The 21,169-nt window shown below is 37.9% G+C and overlaps 1 protein-coding gene across 6 annotated transcripts in view; it reads right to left on the bottom strand.

Annotated features, from left to right (window-relative positions):
• Positions 1–2,801: 2,801 nt before the first annotated feature.
• Positions 2,802–21,169, bottom strand: part of BNC2 (basonuclin 2) — a 420,917-nt gene continuing 402,549 nt past the window's right edge. For 4 of the 6 annotated variants that reach the window (XM_027616816.1, XM_027616818.1, XM_027616819.1 and 1 more), the window contains one exon: positions 2,802–6,037. In XM_027616816.1, coding sequence (XP_027472617.1) covers positions 5,377–6,037 — 661 coding nt within the window. In that variant the 3' untranslated portion in view covers positions 2,802–5,376. Of the gene's footprint in view, positions 6,038–7,578; positions 7,613–21,169 lie in introns of all 6 variants that reach the window. The other 2 variants (XM_027616822.1, XM_027616821.1) reach the window with 2 other exon arrangements.

Raw genomic sequence — 21,169 nt, 5'->3', positions numbered from 1 at the left:
CTGGGTTTATAGACACTAATTGCAAGTTACCATATATGGGGAGCAACTCTCCAACTACAGGGAATAGGGAAATGAGTCGGAGACACATCAGATATGGTCGTAATTCTAACACGAGGAAGACTGCCACATGGTTTAGCTTTGAGGGGAAACATGAAAACAGAAAAGTTACTTTTATGCTTCACAGGAAGGTAAATGAGCTCACATTTTGATCAAGAAGTCTTTGGCCAAGTGGCATTACAATCATGGCTACAGGGGCAAGCAAAAGTCATGATGGAGAAAATACATTTAAGAGCTCAGTTTGACCACCAGCCTTTTCTATAACCTAGGTGACCCATCACATCTCTTTGCTTCCCTAAGGGACTCCAGCATCACTTCCCACCCACAAAACAAAAAACAAAAAAAACCCCACAACTGTCCTTGTTGGCTCTTCTGACCCATTAAGGAACCTGTTATTCCACACAGTTGTCTTTGCTTTCTCCTGTTCCTCAGACTGGAGTGCCATGGGTCACCTGGTCATAGGGAGCTCTTCGGGGCGGTGCATCATTATGCTCTCGCCCACTGCTAGGCACAATTGTACCAGACCTTTCGTTTGCACAAACACTTCAGGTTCATTCACTATTTTCTTTTCTAGCTACCCCAGACCGGGGCAGGTACCAATCCCCTACTTAGTATCCCTTGCTCTGCTTTTGGAAAAACTCATTCCCTCCAGTCTTTTTGGCACTTGCCTTTTATTGCCCTCCTTACACATTTAGACCCTTCCCATTAAAAGACAAAGCATGGGAGGGAGAAGCAACATCCTCTAATTTAAATGTTCCAAGTTTTTAAAGAATGAAATTTATTGTAATTGTTTAAAAGTTAAGGAGTGTGTCCAGGGGATAAAAGAAAGTTTCTTCTGGATGATTTGTTTCTTTATGATAGCAGATGTAGTGTGTCTTATTACAGCTGAGTTTTATTTACTCTGTTAGTCAATCCAATCCAACACTAACAGACCGAGTACAAGTTAGGACTGCTCAGGTCAACTGTTAGCAGTTAGCAGCATGTCCACCCCACTCTGGTTACTGGCTTCTTTATGTTTTAATTGCCAGTGGCCCCCATTCTCATTTGCTTGGTACACATCTGGGGTGTGTACGTAGGGAGGGGAACAAAAGGTCACTTTTTATTTGGGGGGAAGCTAATGCTTGGTTTCTCCTGAGTAAAATGGGGAGAATGCCTCTGAAACAACAGCTTATTCTTAGTATAGTCAAAGGTTTGTTTGTTTGTTTTTTTTTTTTTTTTGAGAGCAATGTACACACTAACAGGGCTGTTAACCAGTTAAGTGTCTTTCTCCTCTTACTGGAAGGACCTGGAAATTCATGACCAAAGAAATCACACTACAAGGACAGTGGCACCATTGTGCTAAAAACATTTGCAAAAAAGATGTTTGTCATGTTGAGAAGCAAAACATTAATACCTTCAAACCTTTAAAAGGCATCAGGCTGAACTGGACAGCTAGACTAAGATCTGAGATGCGTTACATTGCATTGACTTATCTCAATACAATTAATAGCAGAACAAAGAATGTCAAGCTTTTTAATCACATTTTTTTAAAACCAAATTACTTATCATCTATCCTTTCCCTTGCTCTTTGTCGTCCCCCTCCAGCAGCATGCAGATATTCTCTAAAGCAGACTAAGCCTTTCTGATATGTACAAAAACATAGTTTAAAATGATCAAAACAGTAAGTTTCAACATCAGCTAGTGAACATGCACATTAATAATACTGCCTCATTTTCTACCTGTGACAAAACTGTGGTTAAAATCAATCAAATGCGAAAAAGCTGCTTAGATGAAAATCTGCATCGCTATTAATTTTCAGCAGCACAGAATGGATGCAGCCCAAGAGAAACTGTTACACAATAGAAAACTCCTATGAAAAAACAAAGGAGTAGAAATGGATAAAGACGAAGGGCCCAATGATTAAAATGCTGGTCTCTTTTTCCTTCCCGTTTGCAAATAAGCCTTGGGATCACCGTCCTAACTAGATTTACAGTTAAGTCAAAACACTGCACTCAGGCACACACCCAAGAACAAGCAACACTTTGGGACAGGAAGCACAGTGCATTTCATAACGTTACACTTTATGTACCACTTCGCTTCCATCCATTCCCCCGGTCCCTTTTTAAGCAAACAGGCTTTATACTGGAAGGTGTTATTCACCCATTTAGAAGTCCACCATAACATTTGGGCACTTGAGGCACAAAAGTAGTAGCAAATAGGGGAGACACTTAAAAAAGGAGCCAGTTGTCCAGGACTCACGGCCATTTCTCTGACAAATCTCAGGCGAACACATTCATGTTTCTGAGCAAGGGCAATTCTACCTTGAGAATCTCATTGCTTCTGGACTGTTCTTCTAACTGGCTATTCACATTAGCCCAGTTTGTGGCAAGTAACAAACATTTGTTCTAAGCCCCGTTCATTTGCTGATGTGACCTGCTGACAGCTATGTAATTCACTCACTAGGGCTATTTGACCTTTCAGTTGACATTAAATTAAACAGACTAAACATTGATTCTGTACAAGATGAGTTCTAATATCTCAACCAAGAGTGTAACTTTTTAAATATCACTGAAATAAAAATGTGTTATTTTCATAAAACTAGGTGTAATTCCATCTATCACAATCCAAAAGCCAGTGTTTCCCTAATCTTTTGTTGGGATACTAAAAAATATTTTTTCCACCCTTTTTGACTCGAATCTTCTGGTAGTGGGCCAACAGCGCAACACAGAGAACGCTAAGAGGACCAAAAGGTTTGCAAACAAACTTTCATTATTCTAGTTCAATTTTTCACAAACATACTGTACATAGTCTTATATGGTATAAAACAAAGGAAAACATCTCTGTCTATTCAATTTAACACAACACCAAAATAAAGCAATTAAGACTTTGGGGAATTCAAAGGTACAAGAAAACAAAAATGGTTATTACTAATTCCTCAGCTTTTTACCGTAAACATTTGTCATTTAACATAGTGTTTGATATGGTTTCTTTTGTACTGTGAATACTTTTGGTCTTTCCTCACTGGCGAACAAATGAATTAAACGAGCCCCATAGCATCCTCTGAAGGAGATGAAAAGATGAAGCTTCTAGACAAGTCTAGCTTATCTTTAAGAATCTATTGTTTCTGAAATTTTTACAAATAAAAATACTGAATCCTCAACTAATGATGCTTATTTTTGGAAACAATAAATACTGTGAGGTACAATAAATCCTACAGGAATAACAACAACAACAGAAACATATTAACAGTTTCCTTTGGCAAATTTAACGGAAGTGAATGCTGATGTGAACATAGAAAAAATAATTACAAAACATATGAAAAATGGAAACAACATGCAAAGTTCAAACAAAGGGGGTATTTCTAACTTTGAGACCGATGAGAGAAATGTTTGAGGCCATTAAATGCAGAAAAGAAATACATTCTCTTTAAATTATTGTGTACTGTTAAGACAAAATATTCCTTGTTTATCTGTCTTTCCCCCCTCCACTTAAAAAAAAAAAGAAAAAAACAGACAACAAAACACAGTCTGCAATGCACGTCCTAATGGTTTTGGCTGCAGACTGAACTTGAGTAAATATCATCATTTAGTCAGTATGTTGTGGTAGCTGAGGGCTGCCCATGTGGTTAACCAGCTCAGGCAACATGTGTAAACATCGGAAACAAAACAAAACAAAAACAAAAAAGGTTTGGAGAATCGTCTCCCTCTCTTTCTCACTCTCAATTGCTTGGTTTCAGGCTTGCTTTCATTTCTCTCTGACAAATCATGTGGGGAAACACAAAACACTCAACAGTGAGAGATCCTATTTTAAACCCCCCTTCGTCTGGCTTTTCAGAAAGGAGTGTTGCTCAATTCAAGTTCAGCACATGTTTTCAAAGCTTCCAAGTACTGCCGCTGTGAAATGTCTTTTGATTTTGTCTATCAAACAGGCCTGAATCATAGGACTACTGCAGAACTTGCAACAAATTAGACAGCCATACAACAGACCAACCCAGTGCAGACTTCTTTCTTTCTTTTTAAAGGAGAAGGGTTAGGTCCTTGGAAATGAGTGTTCAACACTTTTACTATATTCAGCTTTGTTCCATAGTGAGTAATTTGGGCTTTTGTATCCTGAAATATTATCCTGCCTCTGAAGAGTAAATGCCTTGGCTGTTTCACACCATGTAATTGTGTTTTCCTTTTATGGAACTTAACATATAAGCAAAGAAGGATGCAATGTTGATTCTAATAACATTCGGCACTTGAAAGAATCACCAAGTGTTCTTTTTTTAAAGCGGTTTTCTGGTGGCCGACAAATTGGCCTGTGGTTATGTTGAGTGACTAATTGTATTTTCTTTTCTGGAAACTTGTGCAAAGTTGGCAGTTTTGTGTTAACACTAATACTTTTGTTTGGCATTTGTGCCCTATACTGACCAGACCATTTTTATACAAGTGAATTTTTTTAAAAAGACACTTACTTGAAGTGTGGCAATAGTTTAAGGATAAAAAAGAAGCATGGATATTACACATCCCCTTGTAGTGTATGAAAAAAAGTGCATGACTGGATTTATGTACTAGTACAGGACATTTTAAAAAATCCGATCTGTGCTGTAAAGCATGCCAGCACCTCTTTATCACTATATCTAGCAGGTAGTAAAAACAAGACCATGTTTTTTTTTTTTTTAAAAATGTGCATTAATGCTAACATAAATGAATAGAGCTAGCCAGCAAACTATTTTTCTCCTGTATATCTAACAGCTGGATGTAACTGTAAAAATTAAACAAAAAGAGTTAAACAACCATCAATACAATTGCTTTACATCATTGGCCTCTCAAGGCTAAATATTTACAGGTGAATCTGCCATGCTTTAATTGAAGATTCTCTCAAAACCTTAAAGTTCACAAAAGACAACTATAAGAAGTTCCTTTTTTGTTTCTTTTTTCTTTTTTTTCCCTTTATTTTTTTTTTGCAGGCAACAGTCATGGATACAACAAATTGTCCCTCTGGAGAGGACCAAGAATTCTTATTCTTTCAGAATTTGGGCTAGTTGCACACTTTGTGTGTGTATGTGTGTGTGTATGTGTGTTTTAAGGGTACTTTGTTTTCACCCCCAAATTAAAGATCCCATCCCTTTCCCAAAACTATAAAGGAAAAAGAAAACAATTTCAAAAGCACCTAGTGTTTATCTTTTTATACCTAAAGAAAAGATGTCTGTGTGTGTGTATATATATATGTAGACACAGAGGCGTACATATGTACACACACACCCCCTCCCCAAGTACACAAGCACACACTGACTATGGCAGTTCAGATATGTAGGCCATCTGGTGAGAGCTGGCATTTGTAATGTCCGTTCTGAGACTAATCGACGGAAGTGAAGGGAATGTTTTTGTGGAGATTAGGGTTCTGACTGTGCCGGTTTCGGCTTCGCACAGAGGAAAACATCATATTGCAACCAGGGACTTTGCACTTGTGCATTTCTCGCAAATGCACAGTTTTGTAGTGCACTCTCAGAGTCCCCTTGTTGCTGTACATTTTGTGGCAAATGTTGCACATGATCCCACCATTGCTCCCGGACAAGCTGTTGAACATCAGAGATCCTGGAACTTCGGCCCCTAGACTGCCAGGGAGGGCAGGAGCCTCGGCCTTGTGTGCTGACTCCCCACTGTCACTCGCCCCGTCAATGTCGTCGAGAAGAATGCCCTCGTCGCTGCCTGCGTCGGATTCTCGGGAGGAATGGATGCTGCTGCTGGACTGGAGGCTGGAGGTGGTGCTCAGGTCAAGGACCATGTAGTCCTCCGCCATGCCTCTCCCGTACCCATTCAGGTGGGAGTCTTCAGTCCCTGCAGGAGAGGAGGCGTCTTCCCTGACATCGAGCCCCAAGGGGTGCTGGGCACCATAGATCTTCATCAAAAATTCATCCCGGAGGTCCTTGCTAAGGGAGGGCTGCGCTGAGTCCAGGCCCATGTCATCGAGTTCTTTGGTCAACAGTTTGCGATGCAGGTTTATGTTGGCACTGTGTCTAGGAAAACAAGAGGGAAGGGGGGGGGAGGTGTACGGGGAGTGGGGAGGGGTGAGAAAAAGGAGAACATTTTAAAATTGATTCAGCTTCCACCAGGCATCAAATAAGCACATTCATTGCTAATTGCACCATTATAAAAGCAAACATTGCCCTACATCCTCAGGATTTGGGAATAAGTGGTGGTGGGGAGTGCAAACAAGGGGAGCTTTTCATTAACATAATTTTTATAAGAGTAAAATTCTTCAATGGTAGAATGAATGCAAACCCATGCACCTTTTTCTCAATGATATTGTTAGCTCTACTAGGTAGCAGCATCAGCTGCACAGAATCTCACAGCAGAGATGTCAGAATATATATTAAATAGGATAAAAGAATGGAAACTTGCTGCTTGCCTAAACTGAATACTTTGAATTTACACCTAAAAAAAAAAAAAGCCCTTTTTTTTGCCTACAGCGCTTCATTTAGAGGTATAAAAAAGATCAATTTTTAAAAAAGTAAATGGTCTAGATAATTTCAGTTTAACTTTAAAACATAATGACATCTTCCCCCTTGCCTTTCTATACTTCATGTTCTAGGAAGGAAAAAATTTAGTTTTATAGATTAGCAATTTGAAATAGGGTTACAGACTGTATCATAAATCCCTTTCCTCAGAATAATTTGGGATCTCAACTAATCTACTAGTAAACTACACGTCATTTTCAGAAGCTGCTGCATTTTAGAGTTGAAAATGCTTTTATCGAATAATTCAACTTTTAAAATTTAATCCTTTAAAACAAAGCCTGAAAAATAGAAATTGTTTTTTAAAATAAAATCCACCCACCCTTTAAAAAAAATCACACTGAACAACAGAAAAAACCCAAAAGGGACAAAAAAGAAAACACACAATACCCCCAAAATCAAGCACAATATATGGTCCCCCTTTTTTAACAATGTACTTCTTAGACAAGCAAAACTTTTACTCTAAGTGCTTTGCTTGTGTTTAAAAAAAAAAAAGATAGGATTTGTCCCACAGCATCCCATAGGGATGTCATGATTTACAAAGCCTGATATGTTATTATCTATCTGAAAACATTGCCTTTGTATTTACATCCCCCATTTATTTTTAAAGTGCCCTTGGGCATATACCTCTCTCCACCTGCAAAGGCTCACATGTTTGACAAGTACCTAAATTGAAGGCTACCCTTCCAAAAAATAAACCAATAAATAAATACACAGATACATAAAAGCTTCTCGATAATGGCAGAAGCTCTACATCTTGAAAAAGTAATTGTGATAATAGAAATAACCTAGAATGGCCAGTATAACATTCAACAGACCTCCTGATTATAATTAAAACGTATGGAAGACCAAAATGAGTCACTCCATTTGGTGACAAGCATGGCTAATTTCTTAGAGATGGTTGAGAGGTATGTGCCTCAGAGACAAGAAAGGTAGGAAAGACTTCTCCACCTTTCCACACAAGACAATATATAGCACTCCGGGTGTTAAGGGGAAGAGGGGAGCAGCCCTCTCCACACTGCACTTAGGAAGGCTGAGCTTACCTTGTGATAATAAGATCAGCTTTCTAATCTTTTGCTAAATCGATCACAAAAGAAAGCAAGAATGAGAGAGACAGAGAGAGAGAAAGAGAGAGAAAGAGAGAGAGAGAGAAAACAAATTCACATTCTAGACATCTGGTTTAAAAAAAACTTAAACAATAAAATAGGGATTTAAAATGTTCTGATCACAAAATCATTTTCTGTCATAAGCGATCACCTCATATGCTGTCTTGATGATTTTCAGATCAGCTGTATAATCCAAAAATCGTAAATCGAATTAAGATAAACCAAGTTCACAGCATCATTATCATCCATAAATGAGTTCCACACAGATGCATGCAGGGTGCAAGTATGTGAGTGATAAACAGAAGTTGTCCCCACAGTCCCTGCCCTGACACTGGTGTTCCCTGTTTCCTTGGCATCAGATGGCAGATGACTCCAAGTGCAGGTTGCAAAGCACAGTGCAGTCAATGCCTACTGCGCGGTCTCCACCCTGACATGCGGGTATGACGCCCCCAGAGTTATTAGAAGAACATGGAAACAGAGTTACACTGAGTACTCTTACTCTATTGATAAAACAATCTGCCAACCGTAAGTAGCCCACGAAATCCTACCCCTCTGTTTATTATTTTTAACACCCTCCCCACTTTCTTAATTTCACAAGCACACATTTTGTGATGACTGTAATCTAGAACCCTGTTGCTTCTCACACATCTGCAGTTACCACTTCCTAGATACACTGCTGAGAAAATAGACACATAGCAGTCACATCAAGACACACTGAATAAGGAAGAATAAATTAACATTGGCAAAAGGACACACTGATCACCCAGATGGACACTTCTTTCCTAAGATGACTTGTGAAATAACACATCTCTACTGATATGTTACCAGGAAGAGATGTTTCTCTTCATTTCTCACTTACAGCAATAGAAATCTGTAATCTAATTAGATGATGTACCAGCCCTCAATATCTGTCAACCAAACGATGTGCAGAAATGTGTAGACCAGCTCTGGCACTCTGTTCAACAGTGTCCCTTTTCCGCTGTCAGCAGTACTGTTGGCCTCTGCTAATATAATTACATTGACTTTTATTCAATTAAGTGCCATTCCTTGCTTTAAAAAAAAAAGGCTATTTTATCAATTGATTCAGGTGTAATGCAATAATAAAGATGAACTCATGGCAGTGCATTAGCTCTGCTGTTCATAACTTCAGTACAAGGGCTCATTCATGGTAGTCGATTTCCATTATGCAACCACAGTTCAAGAGAATTGATTCTTTTATGCTCATTTCTTAATCTATTTCATTTTTGTTTAATAATCTTCCTAAATACCATATGCAAAACACTTGAAGTGGGGATGGGAAAGTCTGCCCGTTTACCCACATGGTAGCGGGCTTGGGAGATTTTCTAACACTCACACAGTAATGCTGGGGTGGTAAGAGGAAAAGCGAGAGCAGCAGAGAAAGAAGAAAGACAGATTTCTTTAGAGAGTACTGATCCTGCTCCTCAAGAGGTTAGGTTCAGCCTCTACAGAGCAGATAGAAGGCAGCACTTGATCTTAACAAAGACCTATTGTTGGACTCTGGAATCAGTCGATCTAAACCATTAATTGTCATAAAACACTGTCCTTATGAGGAGATACAAAGAGAAGGAAGATGGAAGAGACACAGAAAGAACTCATGCCTACTGACCATCAGATGAAGAGAAGAGGACCCTAAAATGGGAGGAAGGCCAGAGAGTGTTGGAAATATGAGAAATATCCTAGCAGAGGAAGCAGTGTGCAGATGTATGTAGTTAAGTGGAAGGAGGAATCTATGAAGGAACTCAATTTTGAGTTCTTCTGAGACAGAGACGGTTTTTCTAGAAATGGACTTACTACGAATATTTATCTCCAGAAGAGAGAGAGATAATCATTAGCAAAAATCTAGATTATATTCAAACTTATTATATAATACAAGATCAAAAACAGTACTAAGGCTCTTCCTGCTTGCTTCAATTAGGTAGGAAATGCCAATACGCAGATGTAAATTTCTCTCTTGGAACAAAAAAATGACTGGGATGGAGAGAGAAGATGAGTTCCTAGGCACAAAGGGTAAGGATCTGAATAGGAATCTGCTGTTAATGAGTACAGACAGTACTACTCACTAAGAGAGGAGTCCCAAATGTAGCCCCCAGATGGTCACTTTCAAGAACACAAACTAAACCTCATTCAACCTCCAGTCTCCTGCAGTAAAGTAGAATACTTTGCACATAGGAAATACTTGAAAGTACATTTACTCGCCTTTAATCAATAATATGCAGGAGAAGCTTTTCCCAAAATACACTGTAGAAGAGAAAACAATGATCCCAAGACCAGAAGCATATAACAGAATACTTAAGAAAAGGCAGTGGTAATACAGCAAAGGGTAATTCTGACTCTATTAATACCCCAGTGTGGTACACAGAAATGCCATGTAAATTAAGACATGACATAGTCCTATAACTTGGGCTTGCTTGGAATTGCAACTGCTTCCTCTGAATCTCTGTACTATTTCCTACTCCCTCCACACTGTGAGTTTACAAAATGCCTTTTGAAAACTAAGATTATCCTAAAGAGCAAAAAGTAATGAAGCCTTGGGTAGGGGAGGTCATAAAAACAAACTTAACACTGAAATGCTGAGTGGAAGTACTCTAACTGGTCTGAAGTGGACCACCATTCTTTTTGTTTCTTTAATAAAAATTTTACTTATGTCAATTATATCTCAATTTAAAAAAAGAAAGAAAACTTTACTATGCAACCACAGAAGACACCAAATTCATCAAACACAGTTAAGTAAATGCATAAATACAAGCGAGAGAAAGTAAGAGAGAAAAACTAAGTCTTGCTGGGCATTTCTCTTCTTATGTTTCTCTTGTTCTAATGCCCAGTTCAACTTAATACAATGTTTGATGTTTTAACTTTGACTTTGATATATAGGGAAGGAACTTTTTTTTTTATTTTAAAGAAAAAGTTCCATGTCCAAATTGGAAAATCAGAATGTAGTAGTCAAAACTGAATAGTGAATCAGACCATAGGTTACATGAGAAGTTCAACACTTAGATCTTAATTCTTTGTAAGTTTTGAACCATTCTAAACTTAGTGAAACAAAATACTTGGTAAATATTACAATATCTCAGGCAAAATAGAATTGAGGCTCTGTATTGGATTAATTTTTATCTTTCTTTTCTTGCTTATCTCTGCCACTCAACACACACACACACACACCCCTCAAATTACACTGTTCAGAATGATCAGTGATGTATACATATCATATATATGGTGTGTGTGTGTGTGTTGTATATTTATGTACGTATGCATATATGAGGATTATAAATTTATTTATAATCACTCTAGAAAAACCTAGATGATGCCAGATTTGAGTGTACTGTGGGATACTGAATCAGCAGCACTCCTGAACAGAAATGTACATCATCTATCCAAATCCACAGAATTGAAAAATTAAAACCTCTGCCCCTCATTAATTCTCTTCTTATCTGGATTGCTCTGACATTATCTATTGTATTTAACTCCTCAAAATTTTTGTATTAATGGTAGAAGGCTTACAGCTCTGCGAGTTAAATGACATTTTTGATAGTACACGTTTCTGTAAAACTAGCATTTGTTCTATAGGCTATTACTTAAAAACCCTCTCCAGAAGAGCTGAAAACCATCTCTAGCCCTCACACACACACACACACACAAAAACCGAAAGTACAATCTTAGTGAATGCTCAAAAAAAAAAAAAAAAAAACGAAAAGAAGTACATATGAAATGCAAGAAATAAAAGCTAAGCAAATTCTTGCAAATTAAAACTATGAAATTCAGTCACTTCAATCTTTCAATATAAAACAAATCATCCATACTGGTCACGCAGACAGTTCCCTCTACATTCAAATTATTCACTTGAAGATAAGCTCCCACCAAACTCTTTAGGGGTTTAGCTAATTTACTGCACAGATACGGCACGTCTGTTGTAATAACAGGTAGGATGTATTGGGGTCGACCATTTATCAGAATTAGACTTCTTTTCTCAATTCACAGTGAATTATGCTGCCTACATGACTCCCCTCTCTCAGAGCCTACCATCCCCTCATGGCCCTTAATGTGGCAGGCAAACAAAATTGACAGTCTCATCTTGTCAACAAGGGGCGATTCTCCTGAGAAGCCATTTAACTTTGCCGAGGATGCAATGTATTAATGTGCATGTCCCAGCAATGTTAATCATCTTCAAGCTTCCGACCTAACTTTGACGTGAACGAAATCACCAAATTTGTTTACTAAATGAATCGTAATATGCTAATAAGAAAGCATGACATATATGGAAAAGCCAAACAGATGGTTTGTTTACTCCACTTTGCAACTTTATAAATGTTGTAATTCTGAAGATGTTAGTGAGAATTATTGGTTTGTTGGCAGAGGCAAACGTGTCTTTCGCATACTAAATCTGGTGCTACAGTTAGAAAACAATTTGTCATTGCTGTGGAATGCATAAAAAATGTTAATGTAGTAATGGCATTTGGGAAGGCAGATTGGTAGATGGAAAATGCGTATGCTGGATGCTCAGGTTAAGTGTGGGATTGATATCCAACAGCCCTGCTCCCTAACCATTTTACTTTTGAGTTGCATCTGACACATCAAGGCTTCTCCAGGGTGCTGATTGAATTCAATAGGTACCTGTTGCTTTGTAACCTGAGAGAAGTGCTACACTGTGAAGAGGGTTGTTTTCACAGCATTCAGAAATTTTCTCAATCAGGCAGCTCATCTGGTGCTCAGTTTACTACTATTGGTGGGTAAGAAAAAGGGCATAAACACTGGCGTCTTTTAAGGAATGAAACGAATCTGAGCTCTAATTTTGAGTTTTATTTTATTTTTTTTTAAAGATTTTATTTATTTATTCATGAGAGACAGAGAGAGAGAGAGAGAGAGAGAGGCAGAGGGAGAAGCAGGCTCCCAAGGAGCAGGGAGCCTGATGTGGGACTTGATCCCAGGACCCTGGGATCATGACCTGAGCCGAAGGCAGACGCTTAACCATATGAGCCACTAAGGCACCCAAATTTTGAGTTTTATATATATATTTTTTACCCTGGATGAACTAACCCTCAAATCTTCCAACCCTTGTGTTATGGTCTGACTATAATAAAGAGCTTAGAAGACCTACGTCTAAAATAATAGGAATGCCTTTTTCTCTAGAAAAATTTCTGCCATTTAAAAAATAAGCATTGTTTTTTAATACATACGTGAAACCTCTATTTCTTTCTGAGACCTTTTTCAAAGGAAATACTTCCTAAGACTAAATATTCAAATGTTTTACATCATTAAAATGGTTAATTTAAGATCTTTTAAAAAGATAAGATTAGGAATGTCTGAGTTCCCCAAGGGAAGGGACAGAATTTTGTAGACCATCAGTATTGTGGTTTAGCTATGGCCTTATCTGGAATTCTATATTAAAAATGAAACTACTTAAGATACATGAACAAAAAGAATGTGCAAAATCTAATTTATGTTTTTGGTTACATGATGTCAAACGTACCCAAGAAAACTTCAGTTAACTCACCAGCAACGTACCTATGCTACTAAACATCTCAATTTTTAGAAACACTCTATTTTTGTGAAATAATTTTTACTTTTTATTCACATGAACATAGGGAAAGCAGAATTTTATATTAAAAAGGTAGTGATTTCTCTCAATATTATGAACCATTCCCCCCCAACTTCTTAGTCCTACATATCGAGACTACCACTAATCTTGTGGGATTTCCTTGTGGGATTTCCATACAGTGCTGAAATTTTTACCCATCTGCAAAAGAGAAATGAGAGAACAAAGGGATCTAAAGAAACCATGGAGTTCATCTTGCTGCCCAAGGATCACTTTGGAGCAAGAAACATTAGCGGCTATCCCAGCCTGGCGCTTATATCTCATTTGAAACATCTCCTCATTCCTGACCAACAAAGAAAATTTCAATAAAGTACTTTTACTGGTTTAACAACAGTGAGCTCCTGGGATTGTCAAAGTCGTAAGCCTTTTCCAAGGAGAGAAAAAATCAGCAGCTCAAATATAATTAACCTTCTATTCTCAATGCAAACTGCCACGCACAGGAGCTCTGCAGTCTATTAGCAAAGTTAAAATGGCCAACAGGCAGAAGCAAAATTGGTCAAAAAGTTGGCTGCTGCTGTCATATTTTTGGAATTATGATTAATGGCACTAATAATGTGGATGATTACTGATATGTGTATCTCCAGCAGTTTATCATATTGCTCTGGCTGCCTACGTCCACAATAAACAGGATGCTATCATTTACCTCTTTATTGAAGGCAATCCTTCTCTTGAAGGAGCATATTCTAATTACTTCGTAATGTTTTATGTCTTAAACATTTTGCAGCTCTGGACCTTGCCAACTGCTTCATGTCTACCATTGATTAATTACTGAATGTTTAATCAAAATTTAGAATCTAATGTAGTCATTTATGAGCACACTGCAGTGCCAAAGTAGTTAGGCTTTGCTCCCAAGTTTGGAGAGTGTTGGGTTCAAAATCAAATCCCAGCTATGTATGAGGATCCAAGAATTTCACCTTGGGTGCTCTGAGGTTGCCAGTTCTCTCTCTGCTGATGAATGGAAGGTAATCTAACTACAGGGTAAACAGCATCTTTACCTACCCTCTCCCTACGGATTTCCCTATCCTCTTTCCCCAATTCCCTAATCAACAGAGCAGTGCCGTTGGCTGCTTCTGAGAACAAGAAGGTCCTCGTGAACACCCATCACGAGAACATAGATTTGAAGTGGTTAAACAAGTGAAAAATAATTTGCTGGGACAAATACATGAGTTTTTTTTTTAATGTGGGTTTTTTATGGTACTGTCATACAACCATTCACCGTTGAAGTTAAGTGTTTTTTTAATACCATTACTGAACTGCTGAAATGGATGCTAATATAGCTTGGAGTGCTAATGTCAAGTCCTGGTAATAAAAAAGACAGACTGCTGAATGAAATAATTTCAAGTAAAAAATAGAACAAAAGTGCTCTCTCTCTTGCTCTCCACTTTTATTGAATTGGGACTGACTGAGCCAATTGCTTTAGAAGTCTGTAAAACACAATTACTAGTGAGCGAACTGACCCACCAGTGCCCCCTTAGTGACAGAGGGGCTAAAAAGGCAGCAGAACCAGAGCGGCCCCCCTCAGCTGGCCGTCAGACCAAGGAGGTTTCCTTCTGAACGACTGTTGTGCTCATTGTCCAAATCTGTCTCCTTTTACTTACAAAATCTGGTTATTTCCCACCAATGTGGTAAAGTAACTTCATTCGTTACTTTCCAAGATGAAGATGTCTGTTCTGGCAATGAAGGATGATCTGTCTTTTGATATTCTTATTTATGTGGATGTTTATGTATAAACACACATATACATTATGTGGATGCATTTAGATTAGGACGTTAGCATATTTTTTGAATAGCTGGTAATAATTCAGATTGATACATGTTCTAGCGAAACTGAAGCATCACTTATATATGTTCAGCTAGAAACACTTGGCTTTTTTTTTTCCCAAGGTAAAGTCAAAATAATTAGAGCAAGCAAGCAAAAGAATTGAACTAGAAGTGGGTAACATTTTTCCCCCTAGTTAATAAAAGAAGTAATAAACTCCATAAAGTACTAGAGTTAAGATCACTAACACTTCAGGCATAACAGCTTTTTACCAGGAATTTACAACCCCTGTTTTAATTCAAGCAGCTTGCACTGGGACATAAAATCTAGGTATTTTTTAAAAGTGTAGTTTTATGTTAAGTAACTGAAGAAAAATTGTCCTTTCCTATAAAGTATTCTTTGCTCTTGTTTCACAGCCTGCTTCTCACACATGCGTGTACACACACACACACACACACACACACACACACACACACCTTGGCACTCAAGAATCGAAGTTACTAAATCCCTTTTTTCTGACATTATAATTTTTTGGCAAGTGTAAACTTTCATATTCTGCCACATTCATTTATTTGAAGCTTGTAGCCAAAACATTAAATTATTTTTGAGGCTTTAAAAAAAAAAAAAAAGAAAAAGAAATACTTTCTAGCCCGACCTTCACTAAGAAATTTCAACAGAGAGAGGAAAGTCTCCCTTCCTCTTAGCACAACAACAAATGATCACTCACAGTGAGAGAGCTGGTAAGAAGCCTTTCACCTAAGAGAGAACCACTCTTGACAGTCCTGATATAATTGACTGCTAATGTATGTGTGCAGTCTTACAACCCACTTTCAGTGCAAATGGCCTACATTTTTTAAAAGATTATCTACAGAAACAAGTATCTCGAATAATTATGTAGAAGAATAGTTATGACTAATAAAGTCTACCAGGGTGTCAGGTGGATGGGCAGATCCCAGAGAGGTGGAAATCAGGAAGATGACCCCTTCAAAATGTTGCCATTGTGAAAAATACTGCCTGTGCACTCAGTATGTGCATTCTGTTCTAAGTGCAATTTTTGCCTGAAATCATATGCATTTATTGAAAATCTCTCTTTAGAAAAGTTCAAGATAATGCTGGCAAGAGTAACAGCCTGTTCCTTTCAAGGGAAGGTAAGAATAAGGAGCGTGTAGGAAGCATGTTTGTGCAATCGAAGTTTTGTATCGATAAGAGATGTAATGTAACTCTCATCAATAGAAATGTGTAAGCATCTCTTTGTCATTCATCCACCATTAAGCCGTGCTGTCTATTTGGTACTCAGTCTGGAAGACGGTGGAAGTGACTGGTGTAGTTCTTGGAGTGGAGGAGTGAAAGGTCAGCAGAGGCTTAAATGAGCTTGTCTTACATCCAGCTGGGCCAGCAGGAGATCATTAGGAAGATCCGAGGCTCACTTTAGGCTTGTCAGAGTCTCTCCCCATGATACAAGGAGACCGTTTTGCTCATTGCTCTTCTCCCAATATATAAAAAGAACCCCAGAGACAGGAATGACACTGAAGTTTATCTTACTACCAAAGTTTCGCTTGAGGAGGGCACAACTAGCAATTACTCAGAAGGGGGATTTATTTTGTTTGTTTGCCTTTGATGGAAAGTAATGGAGATAAGTAGAAAAGACTTATTGATCTGCTGGCTTCTATTGTGAAACCAAATAGAGTGAAGGAGGGGAAGTCTCTTCCTTAACATTTAAGTGTCAGAGGTCCTGCACAACTTCACTTTATAAAAGATTTTTGAAAAAGGAGAGTTTCAGTTTGGCAAACATATAGGAAATGAAATGCCTTAAAATGTTCTCTTCTTATACTTGAAGAGAATTAACACACTGTATTTGACAGCTAATTATATGAAGGCAAATATACTAATAGTTATCTCAAACTGGTGCGAAGTGGCTCATTTCTTGAAGGTAGTGAAATCGTATATGCATTTATTGAAAATCTCTTTTTAGAAAAGTTCTAAGTTTCCAAACATAGAGAACGATGGAAAAAATCGATGTTGCTGCTGAGCAGATGATAACAGGAGGTAGGTAGCATGTTTTCACATCTTCACCTCTGTTGTTAATGTATGCAGTGGCTCATCAGAGGTAGCTCATGTTAATTTATTCCTGCACACCTGTACAGGGCTGGAAGTCAGGTAATCAGATAGGCAAAAACTATACATCTCTGCTTTTTAGCTACAGCTACCCAGAGGCCTATATAGGAACAAATTTAGTTCTGGAGACATCAGCAGGTTTTAATAAACCAAATACAGATGTCTTCTTCCATACAAATCAAGAAGTTTACATGTTTAAATCTGGACTGATTTAACTAGCAATCAAAGAAAAGGTTCACACTTGGCACCAATGGTTGCCTCATATTTATTTATAAATCACCCTAAACAAATATTATTTTGTTTTTAAATTTATGCATGGGGCTGAATCATCTTTCCTACACCTTGAAGATTAAACATACATGCTTACCTTTCTAATAAAATTTAAGACAAACTTTGGCAATCAGTGGCCACTATTCTCAGAAGGGAGGAACAAAGATGGTAAAGATCATGTTAGATGTAAAACAAAGGGATACATAGTTCTTTCTAAGCAGATCACCTCGTTTCTGTGTGCAAAGTCTTCATTTTAATTGAGGGAGTTTTAAAACTGCCCATCACTAAAAGATATAGATTTTAAGGTATTAGCAAATGATAAGAAATTCTAGGGAAGAGGACCGGAGGGCATTTATTTGTTGTTGTTGTTAAGAAAAACCAAATGTAACTTATAAATAACTTAACATGAATGAATACACAGGTGATCCATGGCCACTCAGGCCAGGGATCAAAATTCAAGACACATGATGAGAAATGACCTAAGGTAAACCAGCCCCACTAATTCTATGACACGTCTCCAAGAAAAGTCCCTCTGGGAAGACCAGGTTCTAAGCCAGTTATAATTTCTTCTTTCCTGGGAGTTCTTCATGTGCATACTTCAAAACGGAGGGTCAGCTTCCTGATCCTTGAAAGAACAGTATCTTAGTAGCAGAAAAGTCAAGGGATAAACAAGAAGGAAAGAAGGGTGTTTAGGGGAGTGTCAGGTCTAACACTACACCACATTATCAGTTTATACTTAAACACTTTAGTAATCACCTTATCGTGCTACAGTTCTTCACAGATAAAGTAATTTACATTTCACTTCCATAACTCAGAACAAAAATTATTCCTACAGCCACCTAGTGACTGGATGAATTGATCTTTGTGCATACCGTTCTCTGTCATTAGCGTGAAATGGTCCTCTTTGCTTTTGAATCTATTACACTCACACTCAGTCACAACTGTATAGAAAAAGGACACCTTTCACACTGTGCTTAGAATCCTCAGCCCTAACAAACCATGCATGTACCCCCACCCCCCACCACTTCTCCCTTCGTATGACTTTAGACAAAGAACGTTCTTGCTTTTCAAAAAGCCTTCAACTTGATCTTATAAAATCTAGAAAGACCATAAGCAAAGACCTGGAAATCTCTAATTGCCAAATGTAAAACACAGCATTTAACATCTTTCTACTTACATCTTACTAACTAGCATGTCTACTTGGAGACCAAAAATGCAATTCACTCGTGTATAGCCATTTTGGAAAAAGCCCAAGAAGATCTGGGTATCACTCCTGTAAGGTGTTCTAAGACCAAAGTTAAGAAGACTGCTTTTATAAACAGAAGAAGAGGGTTATTCTGTTAGTTTTATCACTACACATCCTGTAGCCTTGCACACTTCAGCCCCCACTCAAAATCCCCTCTAATGCTTTATTTGCACAAGGAAGACATTGTGGAGTCAAGGATGGATGAATCAAGACTCTGGGGAAAGGAAAAAAATAGGGCTGAGGACAGCAGGATTAAAGGCAAAGGAGGGTTTCTGTTTGGGAAGGTCTGTTGGCTCAGAGAGAGGTAAGAAAATGTGTCTTGGCTTCCTTGTGAATTGAAGAAGAAGAAAAAAGCAGGGACCCCAAATTCCTGGGGTTCTCGTGAATAATACAGCAAAAGTGAAGAGAAAAGGGGAAGGTAAGTCTAAGTGGGAGATCAGAGATGTGGTCCAAGAGGCTCTGTGACACAGGAGGTTAAGTGACAAGTCACCATTAGTGGAAGAAGTGATGAGAACTGGCTGAGATGGGTGTACGGCTATGTTTGAGTTCACTCTGTGGAGATGCAGGAAGAGGCAGGGACCCCAGTGGCATCCCTGTCTCTGGTTACATGGTGGTAGCTATGCTTGCAACATATGTTAATTCGAGTCATAGACTCAACAAGGATGAACACTTTTTTTAAGGAAAGAAACATCAAAATTAAAGTATTATAGTTTTTGAGAAGTTTTTAACTTGGGATCAAAAAATGTGAGTATTCTTGAAAAGCAAAACTTCAAGTGAGAATCAAAAAACTGTCTCTGCATGGCATTTTTTTTTTCAATTTGCTTTCCTTCATTTACCACGTGTTACACAACTCCAGAATTATAAAGATTAGCTGTGATGTGAGATTCCACCCAGATGAAACCTACCACCTGTCTTCTGAGGTTTGCAGTCTCCTGTGTGACTGGACGCACATGGGAAAATATCTGTATTCTGCTTCCCCAGAATATCCCAGTTAGCCTAGACACTTCTAAATTTCCATATGGCTAGTCATCCGCCAAGCTCCTAATCCTTAGAATAAAAATGGAGATTGAAATATTCTCCTGCTATTAATAAATGTTTTTCCTTAGACAAACCACCCTTTCAACAGCACCTCCTTATGCATTAGGACATAAAAATACAAGTGCTTGTGTTTTCTAGTGGTTTGACATAAATGAAAGCACCACGCTTCGGGCATTGTAGCCTTTTGGTTCCAGAGCCATTTACGCCAGTGTTATGACTTGCAGTATTTTCAGCAAACCAACTAAAACTGTGATAGGAATTCATGCAAATAAGCTTAAATTTTGGCTTGTCTTCAAACACTCCATTTCCATAAATATTTTATGCAGGTTTTCATGAGTCTTTTATTTTTGTTAAAAAAAAATCCAATGCATTAACCTCATTATCACAAGTGCACTATTTCAAATATAAAAGAATGAGTAGTATTACTCACAAACTTGGGGGTGGGAAGTTGTGTATAGTATTATATTTTATTATTCAAATTGTAGCTACCTTATCTGCTGTATTCTGGTACTGTCAATGATAACTCAGAAATGAAAAAGACTTTGTGACTGTAAACCATTTTTATGGAACAAGGTAAATGGGCGTGGGGGAGGGGGTGGGGAAGGGGAAATCTTAATATAGATTTCTCTTCAAAGCATGTTTTGAGTTGTATAAAGCAAGCCACTTATTTTTCTCAGAAATTTGCTTTTAATGGATTGGGCCTCTTGCATTTCAGTACTATGGAAAATATTCCTTTAACTTTTATTTTTAAAAAGATTTATCTTTTAAATATGAAGACAAAATCGAGTATTATAGAAGCAGGTCGCTACTTTTCAGTGGTACCTTTATTTTATGTTACTTTGTCAAAGAATTCTACCCAATTGATAAGTGTGAAAATTTGGGGGATGCCTATTTGGAAACTTCCTAGTTAATCATGTTTCTTCTACTATATTGATTTTTACCATGTAATGAAATTTTGTCTAAAGATATTTTTAAAAGACAGAGTAAAACCAAAAAGCCACATCGGACATGAGAGGAAGAATTAACTGGTGTGTGACTCTGGGTTGGGCTGGTATATTATGTAAATGATCTGCTTGCAAGCTTATCTCCGTTAAGTGTAGGATGACTGTGTTACCCACCACCGACCACCTTGACACATTCCATTTATATTACATTTTCTTTAGGATTGAAAAAGAACATTGGAGGTTTAAGACCAGCTGCTTCTGTTTAAACCCAACTGTTTCAGAGCTGTAGCCACATAGCTAAGGTCTGATGTCATCTCACGGCTGGACATATATATTCTGACTGATCCTAAAAGTATATGCATGCCTCCCCTTCTGTGCATAATTCCCACAACAGACTGTATTTTAGAGATATGTTCAAAGACACTGAAGTCAAAATAAAGAAACCCATACCACCATACCATTTCCCCACATTAAATAATTATTTTGGTCCCATTTTCTTCTGATATTTTCATGACTCTTAAAAGAATTCAAGGACACACTAAATA

Source organism: Zalophus californianus, chromosome 13, assembly GCF_009762305.2.
Source record: "Zalophus californianus isolate mZalCal1 chromosome 13, mZalCal1.pri.v2, whole genome shotgun sequence".
Classification (NCBI taxonomy): domain Eukaryota; kingdom Metazoa; phylum Chordata; class Mammalia; order Carnivora; family Otariidae; genus Zalophus; species Zalophus californianus.
The sequence above is the reverse complement of the archived record's forward strand: the minus strand, read 5'-3'. Positions and strand labels throughout refer to the sequence as shown.